The 20,633-nt window shown below is 37.6% G+C and overlaps 1 protein-coding gene across 1 annotated transcript in view; it reads right to left on the bottom strand.

The window, feature by feature from the left end:
- INTS4 (integrator complex subunit 4) overlaps positions 1-20,633 on the bottom strand; it is a 137,730-nt gene that overhangs the window by 37,157 nt on the left and 79,940 nt on the right. The window contains exons 11-14 of the mRNA XM_036859703.1: positions 17,188-17,259; positions 15,267-15,441; positions 10,551-10,756; positions 789-931 (exon numbers count right to left, since the gene is read on the bottom strand). Of these exons, the coding sequence (XP_036715598.1) occupies positions 789-931; positions 10,551-10,756; positions 15,267-15,441; positions 17,188-17,259 (596 nt within the window). The remainder of the gene's footprint in view (positions 1-788; positions 932-10,550; positions 10,757-15,266; positions 15,442-17,187; positions 17,260-20,633) is intronic.

Genomic DNA, 20,633 nt, shown 5'->3' with positions numbered 1-20,633 from the left:
GACTGAGTGCTCCTTGAAGACAATCAATAAATGTACAATGAATTGAGCTGATTTGGACTGAACAAACATGAAGAAATGGCAAAACAGAAAACCAGGTATCAAAAATGTTACCTAGAGCAAGATTCCCTGGCATTTTTAGTTCTTAGTATGTCTTCCAAGCACCTGATTTGACCCACAGTTTTTCAACTTTTAATAACAATTTTTTTTGAAAATAAATAAATCATATATTTGCAGTGATCTCATCACATAAGCTCATTGAAATATGTGGAGTACAACAACGGACATTTTATATTAAATGTATGCAAGTAGCTCCTCAAACAGCAATTCATGAACAGTGTTAAGCTTGACTCTAGCCAGTAAAGCTAGAGGTAATCAGGGGAAAATATGATTGTGATTTTCCATCTGAAGACCAAATACTTACCCTCCCTCTAATCTCTACAATGATGGAAACAGACAAAGAGTGACTAACACTATATAAGAGGAAAAGGAAATCTAATCGACTCATCTCTGTACCTCCAAAACTTACCACAGGGCTTGGCACATAGTAAGCACATAGCAGGCACATAGTATTTGCTAGGTGGACGGATGGACAAATGAATAACCTAAAATGTGATATTCAATTTAGGAACCAGACTCTTGAGAGTATAGTTATGTTGAATCAGGTTTCTAAATTGAAGACAAAATTGAAGGCCATACCCCAATCTATGATGATCCACTAAATAATGTCAACATTGTACATTTACCATATTATCAGACTCAGCGAACAAATGAGCAAAAAAAATCCTTACTTCCATATGGAGTCCCTATCAGTAGGGTACTTGGTTAAATTTTTCAGCAGCTCCACCAGTGCAAGATGAATCCCTTCTTTGGTTGAAACATTAGTGCAGCATAAGAGTTCATGAAGAGCCTCTCTAATATCTCTGGATGAATCCTTAAAAAAAAAAAAAGGTAATAATAATAATAGCAGTCACTATGGATTAGCTATTATGGAGGAGTATACAAGTTAAAGTGGGAGTACAGGGTAAAGAACTTCTCAATTTTCAGAAAGGGGAGGGGCTAGTATTCACAGAGGAGGAAAAATATGAAATGATTATTTGAAGAATTCATTCATTTGTTCATTCATTAATCTGTACACTCAACATTTACTGAACACTTATTAAACAGTCAACATTTATCAGCACCTACTATGTACCAAGTGCTAGGGGTACAGCAGTAATTAAAATTGAATCCCTGCTCTCAGGAGTTTCCTTCTAGTGAAAAGACAAAAATGAATAACTAAATATATAGGTCAGATATGAGAAACTATAAAGCAGGTTAAGGTTAAGAGTGCTAGGATAGGTGGGGTATTTTACATGGCATAATCAAAGGGAACAGCAAACATAAAGGCCATGAGGTGAAAGCATGTTGAAAAATAGCAGCGTGGCTACAGCAGAGTAAACAAAAAGAGAGTAGGTACCAGATGATGTCAGAGTGGCCTCTTCCCTCCCCAACACTTTCTGCTCAACCTCACTAAAATGATTAGAAAAGCTCACCAACAACTTCTTAATGCTTATGTAAATGAAAACATATCAGTTTTACTCTTATGTGATATCTCCATAGCACTTTTTGCCAGTTCTTTAAAACTTTTTAATATAGACAATTTGAAACATATGTAAAAGTAGAGATAATTCCCCAGTTTCAACAATTAACTCATAGCCAATCTTGCTTCATCTATACCTTTACCCACTCCTCCCAGATTATTTTGAAGCCAATCAGAGAAATCATAGCATTTTGTTGGTAAATATTTCCATACCTCTTTTTAAAAATGATTATTTTTTTTAAAAACACACAAAACCAATATCATGCCTAAAATTTTAATAATTCTTTAATATCAAATATCCACTCCATAATAAAATTTCCCTGACTCAAAAAGTTTTTATTTGTTCTAATCAGGCTCCAAGAACGTCCGCACATTGCAATTGGGTAATATGTCCCTTAAGTATCTTTTAATACGTAAAATCTCTTTACATCTCACTTTTTTTTCCCCTTGCAATTTCTCCCCTGTATATCCTGAGATGGTAGTTTGATTTAGAGGCTTAATCACATTTAGGTTCAATTTTTTTATAAGACCACTTCATAGGTAGTACTGTGTGCCTCCCTCAGGAACTATATTTTTCTTTTTGTGATATTAGTAACCACTGAAGATCACTGCCTAGATCTAGTAATTCATTAAAGTTGTAAAACAATGATATATAAATTCTATCATTCTTCTTCATTCATCAACTGGAATACTTCTACAAAGAGAAACTTCCCCTTATCAACTAGCTGGTTGTCTTGAAGTTCTATCTGCATGGGAAAAGGAAGGATAAATGCTTGATTCCTTAACTTACCAGTTTTCAAAATAATGAGTTGATTACTAAGCATCTTCTAAAGGTGACTAATGCAGTGTTTTGTTTTTGAATTATTATAAAATCATGGGTTTCAACATATTTGCAGTTGTAATCCTTAATGATATGTTTCACCTTTAGCCAGTGTGAGTCTATTTAAGTTATCTCCTGGGTCTTTTTGATATAAGCCTAGAGGTCTTTGATAGCTAATGTTTGCTTTCTGTATGACAAGACAGTACAAGGTCATCTTGTTACGTTTCCTACACCACACTTGGAATCAGCCATTTCTCTTTGGAATTTTGGTTCCTTTTAGTGGGAAATGGGATCTCCAAAGCATTTTTTAAAAAGTCAGGTTTGAGAATTCCCTGGCGGTCCGGTGGTTAGGACTCCACGCTCTCACTGCCGAGGGCCTGCGTTCAATCCCTGGTCAGAGAATTAAGATCCCACAAGCCACATGGCTTGGCCAAAAAAAAAAAAAAAGTCAGGTTTACTGACATATAGTTTACATTCTGTAAAATTCATCCTTTTTAGTGTACACTTCCATGAGTTTAACAAATGCATATAGTTATGTAACCACCATGACAATCAAGATATAAAACACTTGCATCACCCAAACACTTCCCTCGTGTCCCTTTGTAGTCTACCCCTCACCCCCAGCCTCTGGCAACCACTGATACATTTCCTGCTACAGTTTTGTCTTTTCCAAAATGTCATATAAATGAAATCACAGAGTATGCTGCTTCTTGTGTCTGGCTACTTTCACTTAGCATAATGCATTTGAGATTCATCCATGTTGTTATGTGTATCAGCAGCTATTCTTTTTTATTACTGAGTAGTAATCCATTGTATAGATGTACCATAGTTAATTTATCCATTCACCAACTGAAGGATTTTGTGTTGTTTCCAGTTTGGGACTATTATAAATAAAGCTGCAATAAACATTTGCATACAGGTCTTTGTGTGAACATGAGTTTTCAGTTTTCCTTAGTAAATACTTCAGAGTGGGACTGTGGGGTCATATGTTAAGTGTATATTTAATTTTATAAGAAGCTGTCACAGTAGTTTCCAAAGTGGCTCTACCATTTTGCATTTCCATCAGCAGTATATGAAAAGTGCCAGTTGTTCCCCATCTTCACAGCACTTGATATTGTCAGGGTTTCTTTTGTTTGTTTGTTTTTACCCATTCTAACAGATGTGTTGTTGTAATTTCTCACTACTGTTTTGTTTTTTTGGTTTTTTTGGCCACGCGGTACAGCTCGCAGGATCTTAGTTCCCTGAACAGGGACTGAACCCGGGCCCTCAGTAGTGAAAGCCCAGAGACCTAACCACTGGACTGCCGGGGAATCCCCTCACTATTGTTTTAATCTGCATTTCTCTAATGACTAATGATGTTAAGCATGTTTTCACATGCTTATTTATTATTTGCCACTGCTATCTTCTTTGCTTAAGTGTCTGTTCAAATCTTTTGTTCATTTTTTAATTGGGTGGTGTGCTTTCTTATTATTGAATATATAGTCTTTTTATTTTTCTATTTTTTTTGGCCGTGCCGCATGGCTTGTGGGATCTTAGTTCCCCCACCAAGAATTAAACTCAGGCCCTTGGCAGTGAAATTGAGGAGTCCCAACCATTGGACTGCCAGGGAATTCCCTGAGAATTTTTAGTATATTCTTTATCAGATGTGTGTTTTGAAAATATTTCCTCCCAGTCTGCGGTATGTCTTTTCAAAAAAAATTTTTTTTTGGCTTAGAAAAACAGAAATTTATTGTCTGAGCTCTAGAGGCTTGACGTCCAAAATCAAGATATAAGCAGAGTTGGTTCCTTCTGAGGGCTGCAATACAGAATCTATTCCACAATCCCCCTCCTAGCTTGTGGTAACCTTACATTCCTTGTATGGCCTTGTAGATGGCATTCTCTCTGTGTCTTCACATTGTTCTTCCCACTATGTGCGTTTCTGTATCCAAATCTACCCCCTCCCTTTTTTTGGTACAGTTTACATATCAAAGCCATTATATGTGTTTGATTTGGTCCCATTATCTCTTTACTGTGGTCAAATATATATAACATAAAATTTACCACTTTAAGTAAATGTACATTTTAAGTGTACAGTTCTATGGCACTAAGTATATTCACACTGTTGTGCTATCTTTAAAATTTCTGAAAAGTGTCTCTTTGAAGAATTTTTTTTATTTGATAAGTCCAGTTTATCTAGTTATTTCTTTCATAGATTAAGTTTTTGGTGTCATATCTAAGAAATCTTTGTCTAAGACAAGGTCACAAATATTTCTCCTAAAAGTTTTATACTTTTAAGTTTTACTTAATACATGAAAGAAATCAAACTAAAAAATTTAAAAGACACATCCATAACTACATAACAAAATCTAAGAATCAGAGGACTCTTCCTTGAAGCTCAGTTGGAGACATGCCTTCTTTATTCTCCAGGCACCCTCTTTTATCCTGCAATTCTCTCATTTCTTTACCCTATACAATTAGGGGGGCCCATTTCTCAATAAACACATCTGACCATGTCATCCCCCCATTTAGTAACCTCATTTGGCTTCCCGCCACCCCTAGGATAACACTGAGGCTCCTCAGCACAGCACACAGGCCCTTTACAATTTGTTCTCTACTGACCTCTCCTGTTTCACCTCCCACCCCTTCTCCCTCACAGCCACATGTGAACTTCTCAATGTTCCCTGTCCAGGTCATGCCATTTCACACCCCCCCCCCCAGCCTTTACCTGCGGTCATATGCTATCCTTCTGGTGAGAATGTCATCCTTTACCTTACTTTTGATACGATCTTGTAATTATGGTTTATATTGCTGTCTTCTCTATAAAACTGAGCAACTCAGAGGCAAGAGGACTGTCCATCTCAACATCCTCAGAACCTAATACAGAACCTGGCTCAGGAAAAATCAGTAAATGTTTCTTGAATGACTTTCTGAGGCATACCTGAAAGACACTGCAAGTTTGGTTCCAGACTACCACAACAAAGCGAATATCACAGTAAAGCAGGTCATAAATTTTCTGGTTTCCCAGTACATATAGAAGTTATGCTTATACTCTACTATAGTCTAGTAAGCATGCAATAGCATTATATCTAAACAAACAATATACATACCTTAATTTAAAAATACTTTATTGTTAAAAATGCTAACCATCAACTGAGCCTCAGCAAGTCATAATCTTTTTGCAATAGGAACATCAAAGATCACTGATCACAGATCACCATCACAAATACAATGATAATGAAAAAGTTTGAAATACTGAAAGAATTACCAAAATGTGACACAGAGACATGAAGTGAGCTGTGGGAAAAATGGCACTGATAGGTTGGGGGTGCAGGGGGAAAGAAAAAAAAAAACAGGACCGATAGACTTGCTCCATGCAGGGTTTCCACAAACCTTCAATTTGTAAAAAATGCAACATCTTCAAAGTGCAATAAAATGAGGTATGTCTATATTATGAACTACTACCATATGAAGCACTTTATATGAATTCTCTCATTTAATTTTTAAAAGAAACATAAGAATATGTGAAATTATCCTCACTTTAGAGATGAGAAAACCAAGAACCAGAAGGATTAAATAATTTGTCCAAAATTGCAAGGCTGCTAAAATCCTTTAATAGCTTTTAGTTGTTCTAAAGGCTCTGCATGAGCTGGTCCCACCCACCCCCTCCAGCCTAATCTCATACCACACACTAGCTCTGTTACTGCCAGGCCCTCTTTTGGTCCCTCAACTGTGTCATGTTTCCACCCACCACAGTTTCTACACTTCCTGCTCCTCTGCCTGAAATGTCCTTACACCTCACACTCCCAACTCTTCCTGCCAAGTTAGTGCCTTATTCCTCCTTTAGAGCTCAGGTTCAGAAGCTTTTCTTGATTGCTGTACCCCCTCAACTCCTAAAGACCAAGTACCTCTATGATATACCCCCATGGGACCTCACTCCTTTCTGTCGTGAGCTCCTTATTTCAACTTATATTACACCTTCATTTGTGTCTTATTTGTCTGTCTACCTCATACCTAAATTCTAAGGTCCATGAGAGCAGGGCCATGGCTTTTGCTCACTATTGTGTCCCCCTTCGCACAGTGCCTGGCACATAACAGATGGTCAATAAATAATAAAAACAAACAAACAAAGGGAAAAAGGGACCAAAGAGAAGAAATGACAGGTTGATTTGGATCTGTCTGGCTCTGTATGTAGCAGACTTAAATAAGATATAATGCTTCCCATATGAACAAATCTCCACCACTGATAGGAGGCAGCTATATGGATGTACTGGAGAAACAACTGTCAAGTAATAAGAAAACAATTTTGACTTGTGTGTTTCTTAAGAACTTCCCAGTTATACAATTAACCTGTGTAGATTTGTTTTAGGAAATGTTTACTAAGCATCCTCTATGGGTAAGTCACCACATTAAACCCTGAAAGGATACAGTAAAGGGTACAACATGGTCACTCTCCTTAAGGACTTCACAATCTCATCAGGGAGATAAGACAAACATACTAAACCTGACATAAATGGATAAAGTGTGAAAACTACAGTAAGAGACACACGGGCTTGGTACTCAATAATTATGGCTTAAATGAAGGAATGAGGGAAAAAGTCAATTTATTTGATATGAACTTCAAGAAAACTTCAAGAATGAGATATGTTGAAAGCGGTAAATTATTATGTTATCCTTCTGCATAAAATTTTCCAATGGTATCCCATAATACTTAGAATAAAATCCAAACATCTTACAACAGCCTCCAAGGTACTCTACCTGCCCCACCCACCTCTCAGACCTCATCTCATATCACTTTTCTACTATCTATGTTCCACCTATACCAGCCTTCTTACTCCTGTTCTGGAAGCACATCAAAGCTCACCTATGCCTTAGAGCCTTTCTACCAGCTATTGCCTCTTCCTGAAGGTCCTTCCTCCAACTTTCACATGGCTGGCTTCCTTCTGTCATTTAAGACTCAGCACAGGCCCCAGCCGCCGGGTCTACCAGCTGTCCCGGTGGACTTGCGTTCCATGGCCCCAGCTGCCTGCTCCTTGTTTGTGTCCTGAAGATTAGTGTGCCGAGTTCGTCTGTTTATTAAGATTAAACATGTAAACAAGAACCAAAAAAAAAGACTCAGCACAGGGACTTCCCTGGTGGCACAGTGGTTAAGAATCCGCCTGCCAATGCAGGGAACACAGGTTCGAGCCCTGTGTTCCCTGCATTGGAAGATTCCACACGCCGCGGAGCAACTAAGCCCATGTGCCACAACTACTGAGCCTGTGCTCTAGAGCCCGTGAGCCACAACTACTGAAGCCCGCGCACCTAGAGCCCGTGCTCCGTTACAAGAGAAGCCACCTCAACGAGAAGCCCGTGCACCTCAACGAAGACCCAACACAGCCAAAAATTAATCAAAAAAAAAAAAAGACTCAGCACAAACACTGTCTCCATAGAAAGGCTTTTACTAGTCCTTAACTTTACAGTGAAACTTCCCATTCCTCCATCACTATTTACCTTCTGTATAAGACTTATCACTCTCTGAAATCATTTTGTTTACTCTACCTCTCTTTAGAATATATGTCGCATGAGAGCAGGGAATCTGTTTTTGACCACTACACCTCCAGTACATAGACAGCACTTGTTGAATTCAGGTAGTAGCTCAATGTAAAAGAAAGGAAGAAAAGAAAGAAAGAAAAGTAAAGTAAGGAAAGGAAGGAAGGAGCAAAGAGACAAATTGAGGCTGGAAGGGTCAGGTAGCTAAATCTCAACACAGTGAAGTACAGTGGCACAATAACTATATAGAGCAGTGAGCAGTAGGGTAGAAGAACAGACAATGAGTTTATGTAAGTCTAAAATTCATGGACAGAACTCCAAGTCAAGGAGTTTAGACCTAAACAAATTCTTTGTGAGTTTTATACAAAAGTGCTCACAATAAGCCTATCATGGCCCTATGAACAATTAAGTATGTCAAATTATAGCTTGTGATATAGCTCAGCTACTTAACGTTTACTGAGCATCTACTTGTGCCCGACACTACAAAGCACTGTGAATTAAAGAACGAAAAAATCAAGACTGGCGCCTTGAGAAGCTCACAGTCTTGTGGAATAAAGAATTAAACAAACAGAACACCTACTGATAAATGCTACAGTAGCATAAACAGGGTGTTACAAAAATACAGATGAGTGCTATTTAGCCCACTCAGCAGTACAGTTAGTTAAGGAAGGCTTCCTAGATATATTACCTAACGTAGATCCTGGGAATAAGCAGAAGTGTGCTACGTGAAAAGTGGCAGTTTTGCAGGCAGAGGAGAATAAGTTACAATGAAGGCAAAATGGTGAAGAAAAGCAGGATGATTAGCAGAGTGACTACAGCATAAAGTTCAAGGTGAGGAATGATGGGAACGAAAGCTAAAAAGGAAAGAAGGGGCTAGGCTATAGAGACCAACCATAGAGAACAATACACAAAATGCAAACTTATCTTCTTAGGAAAAAATACGAGGGACTTAGTTGGTGGTGCAGTGGTTAAGAATCCGCTTGCCAATGCAGGGGACACAGGTTCAATCCCTGGTCTGGGAAGATCCCACATGCCGCGGAGCGACTAAGCCCATGCACCACAACTATTTAGTCTGTGCCCTAGAGCCCGTGAGCCACAACTACTGAGCCCATGCTCCTAGAGCCCGTGCTCTGCAATAAAAGAAGCCACTGCAATGAAAAGCCCATGCACCACATCGAAGAGTAGCCCCTGCTCACTGCAACTAGAGAAAGCCTGCGCGCAGCAACGAAGACCCAATGCAGCCAAAAAATATAAATAAATAAATAAATTTATTTTTAAAAATACATGAAAAAAATTATAAAGATTTATAATTCAGGAAAAATCTTAAGAGAAGTGCTAAGCAACTGAGAGAATGATAAAGACCTTCAAAATCAGAGCACCTAACCTGTTTTCCAAAGTATGTAGCAGAAATCTGTAACAAGTGCTAATATGTAAACATCAAATTGTTATCCCTTTCACAATATCTAAAAAAGGGGGGTGGGGAACCAAAGCCCAACTCTCATTTATTAATATTTTGAAAAACTTCAGGAACTTCCCTGGTGGTCCAGTGGTTAAGAATCTGCCTTCCAATGCAGGGGACGGGGGTTCGATCCCTGGTCGGGGAACTAAGATCCCACGTGCCATAGGGCAACTAAGCCCACGCACTGCAACTACTGAGCCCGTGCACTCTGGAGCCTGCATGCCACAACTAGAGAAAAGCCTACGTGCTGCAACGAAAGATCCCGCATGCTGCAACGAAGATCCCATGAGCTGCAACTAAGACCCAATGCAGCCAAATAAACAAATAAATAAATGAAAAACTTCAGAGCTCGCAAATAAAATCCAGACACTTTAGAAAAACAACTGAAGAACCACAAAGAATTGTACAGCCTGGGAGGCAAATCTGTGTTCGTATCCTGGCACAGACACTTCTTACCTGTACAACCTCAAACAAATTACCTTTTTTCTGAAAACTCCAAGGTTGAATGAATTGATCCCTAAGAGCCCTTCCTGCTGTCTATGATTCACTAGAAGAATTAAATCAAATCAAGGCTGAAAAGAATTCTTCATTATTTAGCCCCTGCCTTATCTATAGGCACTTCCCTTCCCTCCTCTATCTCTCAACTCTATGTTATATTACAATGAATTCCTCCCAATTCCTTGAATATATCATATCCACTCTTACTTCTGGATCCTTAGACACTGCTCCCTCTGTTTGGTATCCTTCCACCCTACTACTATCAGTGCCACTCCTTCCCAAGAAAATGTTTCATACACCTAAATCTAATATAATATAGTAAGTCAGTTATACTTCATTAAAAAAAAAAATGAAAGAAAGAAAATGCCTCATTAAGTCCTACTCCTTCAAGTATCCACTACAGCATTCCTTCTTTCTTCCCTATCTCCCCAACCTTACCCCAGGCAATTCAGGTTAGATACTCTGCATTCCCAGAGCATCCTATCCTTCCCTGATCATAGCAATACTAAGCTTTATTCAAATTTCCTGTTTAATAGTCAGTCTCCTCCACCACGAAGGAGTTGTATGATGAGAAGGCAGAACTGTGCTGCCTCTACACTATTTTATCATCAATGCCTGGTTTAAAAAAAAAAAAAAAAAAAGTGGTGCTCAGTAGGTATTGATGAAGAAATGCATAACAAACTCACCTCTAACACAGCAAGGACAGTGTCAAGCTGATCCTCTCGAAGGGTGATATTGTTAGAGATTTTTCTCATGGTATGTATGGACTGTAGACGTACCTCCTCAATTTCATCATTAAACATGTCAACCAGGAAATCAAGGCACTTCTCAGCAAAAGAAGGTGAAGACTGGGCCAGCATGCAGAGCGCCTCTACAGCAGCAATGCGGACCTCTGGAGAAAAAGGGACAAACAAAACTGCACGTCAAGTTAAGATTCATGGGAAAAATGTAAGAAGGATTCCTTCTTATTCAGGTTTGTGTTTCCCTCTCTACTCCTGTTACTTTACAAACTCTCTCTGGGAGATCTCCTCCATGCCTGCAGATTCTGCTACCACCTTCACATAGACCTATGAACAAGGATGTTGGTACCACAGGGACTGAGGTTTAGATCCTGACTCCTTGAAAACTCAGTTGTCTTACTATCTCAGTAGTCCAACCACAGTAAAGTACTTTATAAAAAAAGCACTTTTTAAAATAACATTATTAAGATTAAAACAGGCTCGATATCATTATTCTCATTCTACAGATAAGAATCAGCAAAGTGGATAAACTTGCCTCAAAGTGAATGAGAGCAGAGATAAGACTAGTACCCAGGTCTGCTAATTCTAGACTAGCATCATATAGTATGGATACATGCTTGTTTTGTTCCAGCGGTTCCCACAATAAAACGTACAGTTTCAAAAAAGAAAAGAAAAACACTCAAATTGTGGTTTGGTTTTTGTATACTTTGGTTTTTGTATACGAAAGGTTTTATAGACAACTTAAAAGCAGAGTTACTACATTAAAGGGAGATGACTCAGATTTTTCTTGGTACTTATAAATTCCTCTTTTTCATCAGAAGGGAAGGATTTGCTCTACATCACAACAATGTAATTTAAACAGGAAATTGCTAATAATTACAAAGCAAGCCAGAGATGGACCCAAATGTTTTAACTGCTAACCCTGCTTCTTAGGGCTTTATCCATTACGTTGCATTGACTCATGTGTAACTCTTGCAAGTGTATCAAGGGAATCACAGAGAAACTTCAGATCAACATGAGATAATCAGTATGACCTGACCTGATGCAATTCCAAGCAGAAGCAAAGAAGCATGGTTTTTTACTTTGCATGCACAGCCTGGCTACAGGTAGCTAAGTTAACAATTTCTACTGGACTTTTTGGAATGTTGAAAATATATAACAGTCTCCTTAAGGGTCCAGGGCAGAGAAAAGGAATTAGCTTGCTCGAGAATAAAAAAAAAAAGACCGATCCTCTGGCGTCTTAACATATGTAATCAGATCCTACTTTTGCTACTTTATGCTTAGTACTGAAGATACAAAGATGGACAAGAACAAGACTATGTCCCAGCCACTACAGACTAGAATAGTTAATTGCATTACAGAGTGATGAATGATACAATGGAAGAGCACACGTAGTATTAAGAAAATGCGGAAGAGGCACATAGCCTACTCAACAGGATCAGAGGCAGCTTTTCAGAAAGTGACCCCTAAAATAATACTTGAAGGAGTTGTTAGGCCAGAGGAAAGGAAAAAGGCCTTCCTACGCAGAGGAACCACATGTAAAGGCCCAGAAAGGAGGGAGAACATGGAACAACTAGAGGACTAGAAGTATGTGTGATACTACACTACAGTCTATAGCCAATGAAATAAGGCTCCATTTCACTCCCAGCAAATGTGTCCCTAAAATCCTGATTAACCCAGAATTTTATAGGTATGATTAAATTAGACAGCTGCCATACTTGATGCTGGTTATGATCTACTCACTTTCCAAAGTTAAGTTCCTTTAAGTAAACCTTAGTAACAAACTAAAAACTGTAGAAATCAACCACATAAACATTAACAGTGATTAAATTCAATTGTAGAAACTAAACAAAGCAAAAATCCTAGGAGAAACAAAAGAAAATAGGTCCTAGTTACCTGTCTTAGGATAAAATGGGTTTTAATAACTGGAATTCCTTATTATCTAACACTATTTAAATTTTTAATTCATATATCAAAGTTCATGGAGGACATAAGCAGAGGTAGCTTTAATTAATTTCCATATATACAGAAAATTTTACAGCAAATTGAATAGGGTAACCCAATTTTTATATCTAATAGAAAAACTGTCTTTCAAGAGTAATTTTCTTGCCCTTCTAAGAAGTTCTATTCTGAGGTATCATTTTTATAGGCATTTTGAAGACCTGAGTTCTAATCCTCTGACACAAATTTACTATAAAATTTGGACAATCAATATTATCTCCCCACGTCTGTTAGCCTCACTGAAAATAGGAGGTTGGAGTCAATCATCTCAAGGCACTGACAGTCTGTGATCTACGTGAGATGGAGAGCATCATACTGTGGAAATCGTTAAGAGCTTTGCAAGGACTTCTATTACTGGCTAAAATGGAGTAACAAGGGCTAGATTTATCTTTCTATCTGAAACAACTAAAAACAGAGACAAAATATATGAAACAAAAGTATTCAACACACTATACAACAGGCAATGAAAGGTAGTGATCCCTGAGAGACAGGAAGTAAATGAGGTGAGCTTTACGATGATACCAGTTTACTGTCTGTAGAGTTTCCAGGTTGTAGGTCTCCCTGAGTTGAGAAGACAGAGCTGGGAGTCTGGAAAGGCCAATGTGGCTAGAGTTCATAGGGCAAAGTACCAGAAAGGAAAGACGTGCACAGAGAAAGCAAGCCTAGGAGATCTGCAGAGGGTCCTCCTCAAATCTTCAGCCAAGTTCTGATCTGTGAAGAAACTATCAAAGGCCTGAGAAAGAACCACTCAAGAGGATTTGAGGGAACAATCTCCAAAGCTCACACATGGTCAACAAGAGTTTGTTTCACTAGTGAAGAAAAATAACCCCTAGACTAAATGTTACTTGGGTCCACCTAACAAAGCTTAAAAATAAGACCTGAAATAACTGCATTCTAGAACAAAGCTCAAGAATACTTATAGGAATATAACAATGTTCAGCACCCAATAAATTAAAATTCAGAGTGTCTGGCATCCAATCCCAAGTTACCAGGTATGCATAGAAGCAGGAAAATATAATCCATAATGAGGAGAAAAATCAATCAATCAAAACCAACCCAGATGGGCTTCCCTGGTGGCGCAGTGGTTAAGAATCTGCCTGCCAATGCAGGCGACACGGGTTCGAGCCCTGGTCTGGGAAGATCCCACATGCCGCGGAGCGACTAGGCCCGTGAGCCACAACTACTGAGCCTGCGCGTCTGGAGCCTGTGCTCCACAAGGGGAGAGGCCGCGACAGTGAGAGGCCCGCGCACCGCGATGAAGAGTGGCCCCCGCTCGCCGCAACTGGAGAAAGCCCTTGCACAGAAACGAAGACCCAACACAGCCAAAAATAAATATAAAATAAATACAGAAATTAAAGAAACGTTTAAAAAAAAAAAACCTAAATATTAACGTTTAAAAAAAAAATTAAACACTGATTTAAAAAAAAAAAAAAACCAACCCAGAAATCACACAAATAACAGAGCTAGGAGACAAGGACATTAGGATAGTTACTGTAAATACATTCTCTGTTGACAAAGCTAGAGAAAAGATTAAGCATATTAAGTAGCAATACAGAAGATACTAAACAAACGCAAATTCTAATCAAACTTCTAGGGATGAAAACTACAATGTCTGAGATGAAAAATATACTGGATGGAATTAACAGCACATTAGACACTGCAGAAGAAAAGATTAGTGAACTCCAAGACAAAGCAATAAACATTATCCAAAATGAAACAAACAGGAAAAAAAGATTACATGGAAAAAAAAGAATAGAGCATCTGTGAGCTACAGGACAACCTCAGTAGCCTAATATATATGTAATTGGGAGTCCCCAAAGGAGCATGGGGCCAGAAAAATATTTAAAGAAATAACAGTCAAAGATTTTCCAAATAAAAACCACAAACCCATAGATCCAAGAAGCTCAACAAACTCCAAGCATAAGAAACATGAAGAAAATTATACCAAGGCACATTATAATTAGATCGTTTAAAACCAGTGATAAAGAGAAAAGCTTAAAAGCAGCTAGAGAGAAAAAGATACATTATGTATGGAAGAACAAAGATTTAAAATGACAGCAGAGTTCTCAACAGAAAAATGCAAACTGAAAAACTGTGGAACAAGATGTTTAAAGGACAAAAAAAATAAACAAATAAACCACTATTAATCTAGAATTTCATTCCCAGTGAATCTTTCAAAAATGAAGGCAAAATAAAGGCTTGATTAGTCATTAGTTAGTCAGACTAACCTGGGTTTAAATCTTGCTTCTGTCTCTTACTAGTTGAGTGACTAATAAGAAAGTACAATTGTTATCAGTATAAATATCAATTTTTACTACCATTTATTAAGTGCTTACTATAACTGGGTCATGTATCATGTCATGTATATATAATCTCATTTAATTATCATAATTCAGAAACACTTGCTATTAACCTTGTTTTACAAAAATGCTAGAATTTGAACCTAAATTGACTGAACCCAAAGTCCATGCTCTTAACCACTGAGCCATACCACCTGAGCCTCAACCTCTTCTGTTTATAAAATTAAAATAATAGTAGATACTTCACTGAGTGACTATGAAGATTAAGTGAGACAACCTGTGTATATCGCTCAGTACAATGCCAGATACATAGCAGTCACTCAGTAAATGGGCACTGTTATTGTTATGAAGTCATTCTTACCATACATCTCATCTTCCAATCCATGAACAAAGGCTCCACAAGCTCCTGACTCAATCAGGTTCACAGCCCCCGTATCTACTTCTTCCTTGGGAGCATCATCTCCCCACTTCCTGCCGCTGGAAAACTCTCCCGAAGTGTAAAGTTCCTTGGCACGTTCATGTGCAGTGCGTTTCCTCTATAGAAGACAACAATTACCACTTGCTAGAGATTCATGAGAGAACAGTAAGTTGCACCCTGAGAACATGAGAAAGTAGAAAATAAGACTGCTCTCTGAGAGTTACATTTTTAAAAAAAATACTCAGTAGATCAGAGCAGAGAAATGCAAATTCAACTTGAAGTTAAGACCAAGGTTCTCAGGTCATCAATAGCTGATAGTAACCTTATTAAAGATAGTAACTTCATTAAAGATAGCACAAGAATGTGGACTGGACAGGTGGTTATGTTTGCCATGGCAACACAGGAAAGGGAAAACCAGAGAGGTAAATAATGGCAGTGTCCTTCCAAGCACCATCCTGGGTAGACAATACACTGGCCCTAGAAAATAATTTTTTTCATCCCATAGAAGTAAGCGTCTATTTGACAACACTATGCTCACCAAGCAAGTGTCTAGTTAATTACTTTCTTCACAGATTGCCTAAGGGGGAATATACTAGTCAGCTAAAGTAAATATTGAGTCTACTTGACAGTTACAGTTACCTTCATAAATGAATAAACTGGCATAGATATCAGCCTCTATGAACCTTCCTGGTGTGAGCCCACATCCTCATGGCTGATCATCTCAAAGGCACTGATGAAATATAGCACCTGAGCCTACAAGGATGTGGGTCAGACACAGAAGTAAAGTTTGTACCTTGCGAAGTGTCTTAGAAACCCTTGCATTACCCATCCCTCACAATTCACCATGAGTGTGTCCTTCTTTGCACTTCCACCCCAGTATACACAAAGAACACTTAAGCAATCACTGACCTCAAATGAAGGGAATGCCCTTCAAGAAAGCCATATGGCAATGTTTCATGAAGCACAGATATTAACTCCCCAACCATTCCTAAGAATTCATCTTATGGAATAAATCAAAACAAGAAAAGATCTAATACCCATGAAGGTGATACTCTATATGTGATTTATAATGGTGGAAAAATTAAGGAGAAACTGTAAATGTATAATAAAGGGCTAAAAAATGATGGCACATCTACTTAACAGAATATTATGCTATCAGTAAAAATCGTAAGTATGAAGTTAACAATATGAAAAAAAGCATATGAGGTAGTGGTAAATATAAAAAGTAGACTACAAAATTATCTGTATATAATGATTCAATGTTTAAAACATGCATAAGAAAAAGAGCTGGAGAGAAATATACCAAAATGACGAAAGTCACTGTGTTAGAGTAGTGGGAATATGGGTAAACTGTTTCTCTTTTTCTTCTACTTATCAAAGATTCTGATTCCTTATTAACACTTTTATAATTTAAAAATTAAGATACTGACAATGAATGTTCCTATCATATTCTCAGACTCATATTTGTTCCTGACAACTATGTCAGAGAACTATCACAGTCAAAGCTTAAGGGCATTCTGTTACTGTTCAGAGAAAGGATTTACTCACTCTTCCATGAGAACTGCTGTTGAAAGGAGTCACAAAATAAGACCAGACCTTTGTAGTTTTTAACAAATAGAAAGTTAATCTTGCCTCTTATTTGTAAAACACAATCTGTGCAAAGTATTTCATTATAATAATTTAAAATTTAATGAAGTAACTTGTAATTTGGTTCAATTTACTAAGATTTTAAATTAAAATGTAATCTAGTCATCCTACATTAACAAATTCATGGGCTGTAAAATTAAATCAACACAACTCGGCATATAGCTACACTGATTTTGGTTTCAGAAACCCAGTTTAAACAACAAAGAATTCAAGTTACCCTCAGATCTGACATCAGCTTCTTGTCAAGCGTCTGTTCCAAGAAATGAGAACTGACTTGCTCCATAGAGCCCTATAAAAAGGAAGAATCCAGAGCAATTAAACAACTTTTAAGACCTGAACAATATCTTCAAATTCAAAGTTTGCCACCAACTTAAATGCATAAAGATAACATTATTCTTTTTTTTAAATTTTATTTTATTTATTTTTTATACAGCAGGTTCTTGTTATCTATTTTATACACGTCAGTGTAGACATGTCAATCCCAATCGCCCAATTCATCCCACCCCCACCCCCACCCCCCACCGCTTTCCCCCCTTGGTGTCCATACGTTTGTTCTCTACATCTGTGTCTCTATTTCTGCCCTGCAAACCGGTTTATCTGTACCATTTTTCTATGTTCCACATATATGCGTTAATATACGACATTTGGATAACATTATTCTTGATAGTAAAGATCCCTATGGGTTTTGAATCATCAGGAAAATAATAAAACCATTAGCAGCAGCAGCTAGCACCTGTATAGAGCTATTAGGTGTCATGCACTGTTCTAAGTGCTTTATACATATATTAATTCATTTAATCCTCACTACAACCCTATGAAGTAAATACTATTATTAGTCACGTTTTATATAAGGGGAAAAGAAGGCACAAAAAGATGAAGTAATTCATTCAAGGTCACAAACAGTGTAAATTACAGAGCTGGGCTATAAACCCAGGCTCCAGAATCCTTTGCCTTAACTACTACTCTCCACTGCCTCTCCATTCCTTTTCATTCCATCCTTTCCATTCATTTGTCCATTCATTCATTAAACAAATATATACTTAGCAACCATTCCATTATATGCCTAGAGTTACCAGGAACAGGTACACAAAAATAAAAAGACATCAATTCTACACTCAACAATCACACACTAGTGAGGGAAATTGACAAGTAAAGAGATTACTGCATTATGGTATGAAATTTTATAATATACATTTATAAAGGGTGCTATGGGAACTTAAAGAAAAGCAGTATGGGGTGCAGGCAGGGAGAGGTATATCTGGGGAACTGGAAATCACAATTAAATGCACAGAGAGAATGTCCTGTGGGAAACATCAAGTGGTTCTATGAATAGAACATAGGATGGGGGTACCGAAAATGAGGCAAGACAGGTAGGTAGAAAGCAGATCATAAAGGTCTTTGTTTGCTATGGTAAGTAGTTTGCCTTATGAATAATAACTCTATAGATAATTTCTATTAAATATTAAATGAGCTCAGTAATGTTCAAAGACTTGCATTTTAAAAATTTATTCCTCCCAATAATCCCATGAAGAACACGCATTATCCTCACTTTTTTTTTCCCCCTCACTTTTTATTTATTTATTTTTTACGAGAAATTGAGGCTGAGAGACTCAGTAACTTGCTCATTTCAAATAAGAGAGAAACATAATCAGATTTATACTCATAAACATCATCTTGGCAGCAATGTGGCTAATGGACCAGAAGGAACCCAAAACGAAGCAGAGACACAAGTTAGGAGGCTATTTAAAGCAGGTCCTAGACATTCTTAAGGAATATATTGGAAATCTTCTCTAATTCCCAAGTTAATAAATATGGAAATGTTTATACAGGCTCAGACTTTTTCTCCAATCACATTTTCCATAGTAAGTTACATGTTCTTTGGGAGTACTCTTACCCAAGTTAACACCTTTCCTACAATTCTAGAAGGGCAATTGTACTGTTCACCTTAAGTAGTTTCAAAACCACTTTTTCTTATCTCTACATGGTATATAGTTTGTTACATAGGTCTGAGCCAATACCAAATCTAACATTCATTTTTTTAATGCAAAACATCAATTTTATGAATAAAAACTATACATTTTTAAGAACTCCTCACTTTCTCTTTAGTCTTACCACCAACATTAACAGTTGTCTTTTTTTTGGCCGCACCGTGAGCCATGTGGGTCTTAGTTCCCCGACCACGGATTGAACCCGTGTCCCCTGTATTAGAAGCGCGAAGTCTTAACCACTGGACTGCCAGGGAAGTCCCCAACAGTTGGCTTTTTAACAAGCACTTTGTTTTTCTACAAAGAATGAAAGTTTTAATGACTTCACAGTAAGTTACTGGAACCCACAGTCTCAACGTCCTCCTCCAAAGCCTTCAACTGAGCTCTCTCCCAACACAGTAGCAAAGAGGGGGTACTATTCAAATTCTAGCCTCAAAAAATTGCATATCATTGTTTGTAACAAGTTTCCAGTGTTATGTAAGACTAGCTGAAGCTTTCCATTTTAAATCCACAAATAGCAAGAACCTTACAGCATAATCCACTTGAAAAATAGTGAAACTTGAACTGTTACAAGCACAGTGGAAATAGAGAAGGGATAGATTCAAGGTATGTCAAGAAGGTAGTACTGATAAGAGCTGATGACTCAGTGGATACGGGACACAGAGAAAGAATTCTCAAATGCCTCTGGGTAAATGATGGCATCATTTATGAAAGCACAGAAGGAGGAAATCTGGAGCAAAAAGATAATGAGTTCATCATAAAGTGCATCTCACCAATCAGGAAAACATCTACATTCCTGTATACTTTGACCAAGACACATATATTCAGGTAAAAGCTCTCCAACTGTACTACTACCCCTACTTAACAATCTATAACACTAAGAAAACTGATATTTAACGAACAAGTGCGTCAAACCTGCTCTCAGAACAAAACCTGCTCAACTAGTATATAACATAAGTCTATGCATTGTTTGTCTATTTCAATTTTAAGCTCCTAGCCTCTATTCATTAGGTGATGAAAAAGAGAAGCAGACCAAAAAAAAAAAAAAAAAGATGGATTACTATGTGAGACATAAAACTGCCACTGACTAGGACAGCTACATTTGCCCTGGGAAAGACTAGCCCTGGGCAGAGTTACAAACATAAAAACCTACAATCTACAATCTAACTGTCTGAAAATGTTATAATTTTTAAGGTCAAAGACTTCTGGAACCTTACAAATAAGGTTTAAATTATTTAACATCTTAAAAAGAAATCATTAAACTAAGAACCGTATTCTAGATAGGATGCCAATTACCATAATTAATTTCAAAGTAGTGATTGTATTCTAAATAGTCCCATGGAGCTATATTCTTGAAAATCAAGTTTCTTTGCTCCATCAGGTAAGTTACACATAACTGAAAACCAACCCTTTACATGGTTTTGAATTTTCTGATACATCCCATATCTGAAATTTTTCATCCTGCTATAAGCCAAGGAGAATGGACTCTATTCATTTTCTGTACAAGATGGACTTAAGTCTAAAGCCTTATCATTTCATCTAAGTTCTTGAAAACCTGGCTTCTGCATTCCTCCCGAGCTTAATCTTGTCACACATCACCAAATCGAACATTATCCCCCATACCAAGAAGTACCAAACTGCTTGTAGTTTAACATGATATTGTAGTTTAGTATGATAT

The sequence above is a fragment of the Balaenoptera musculus genome, chromosome 8, assembly GCF_009873245.2.
Source record: "Balaenoptera musculus isolate JJ_BM4_2016_0621 chromosome 8, mBalMus1.pri.v3, whole genome shotgun sequence".
Lineage (NCBI taxonomy): Eukaryota > Metazoa > Chordata > Mammalia > Artiodactyla > Balaenopteridae > Balaenoptera > Balaenoptera musculus.
The sequence above is the reverse complement of the archived record's forward strand: the minus strand, read 5'-3'. Positions and strand labels throughout refer to the sequence as shown.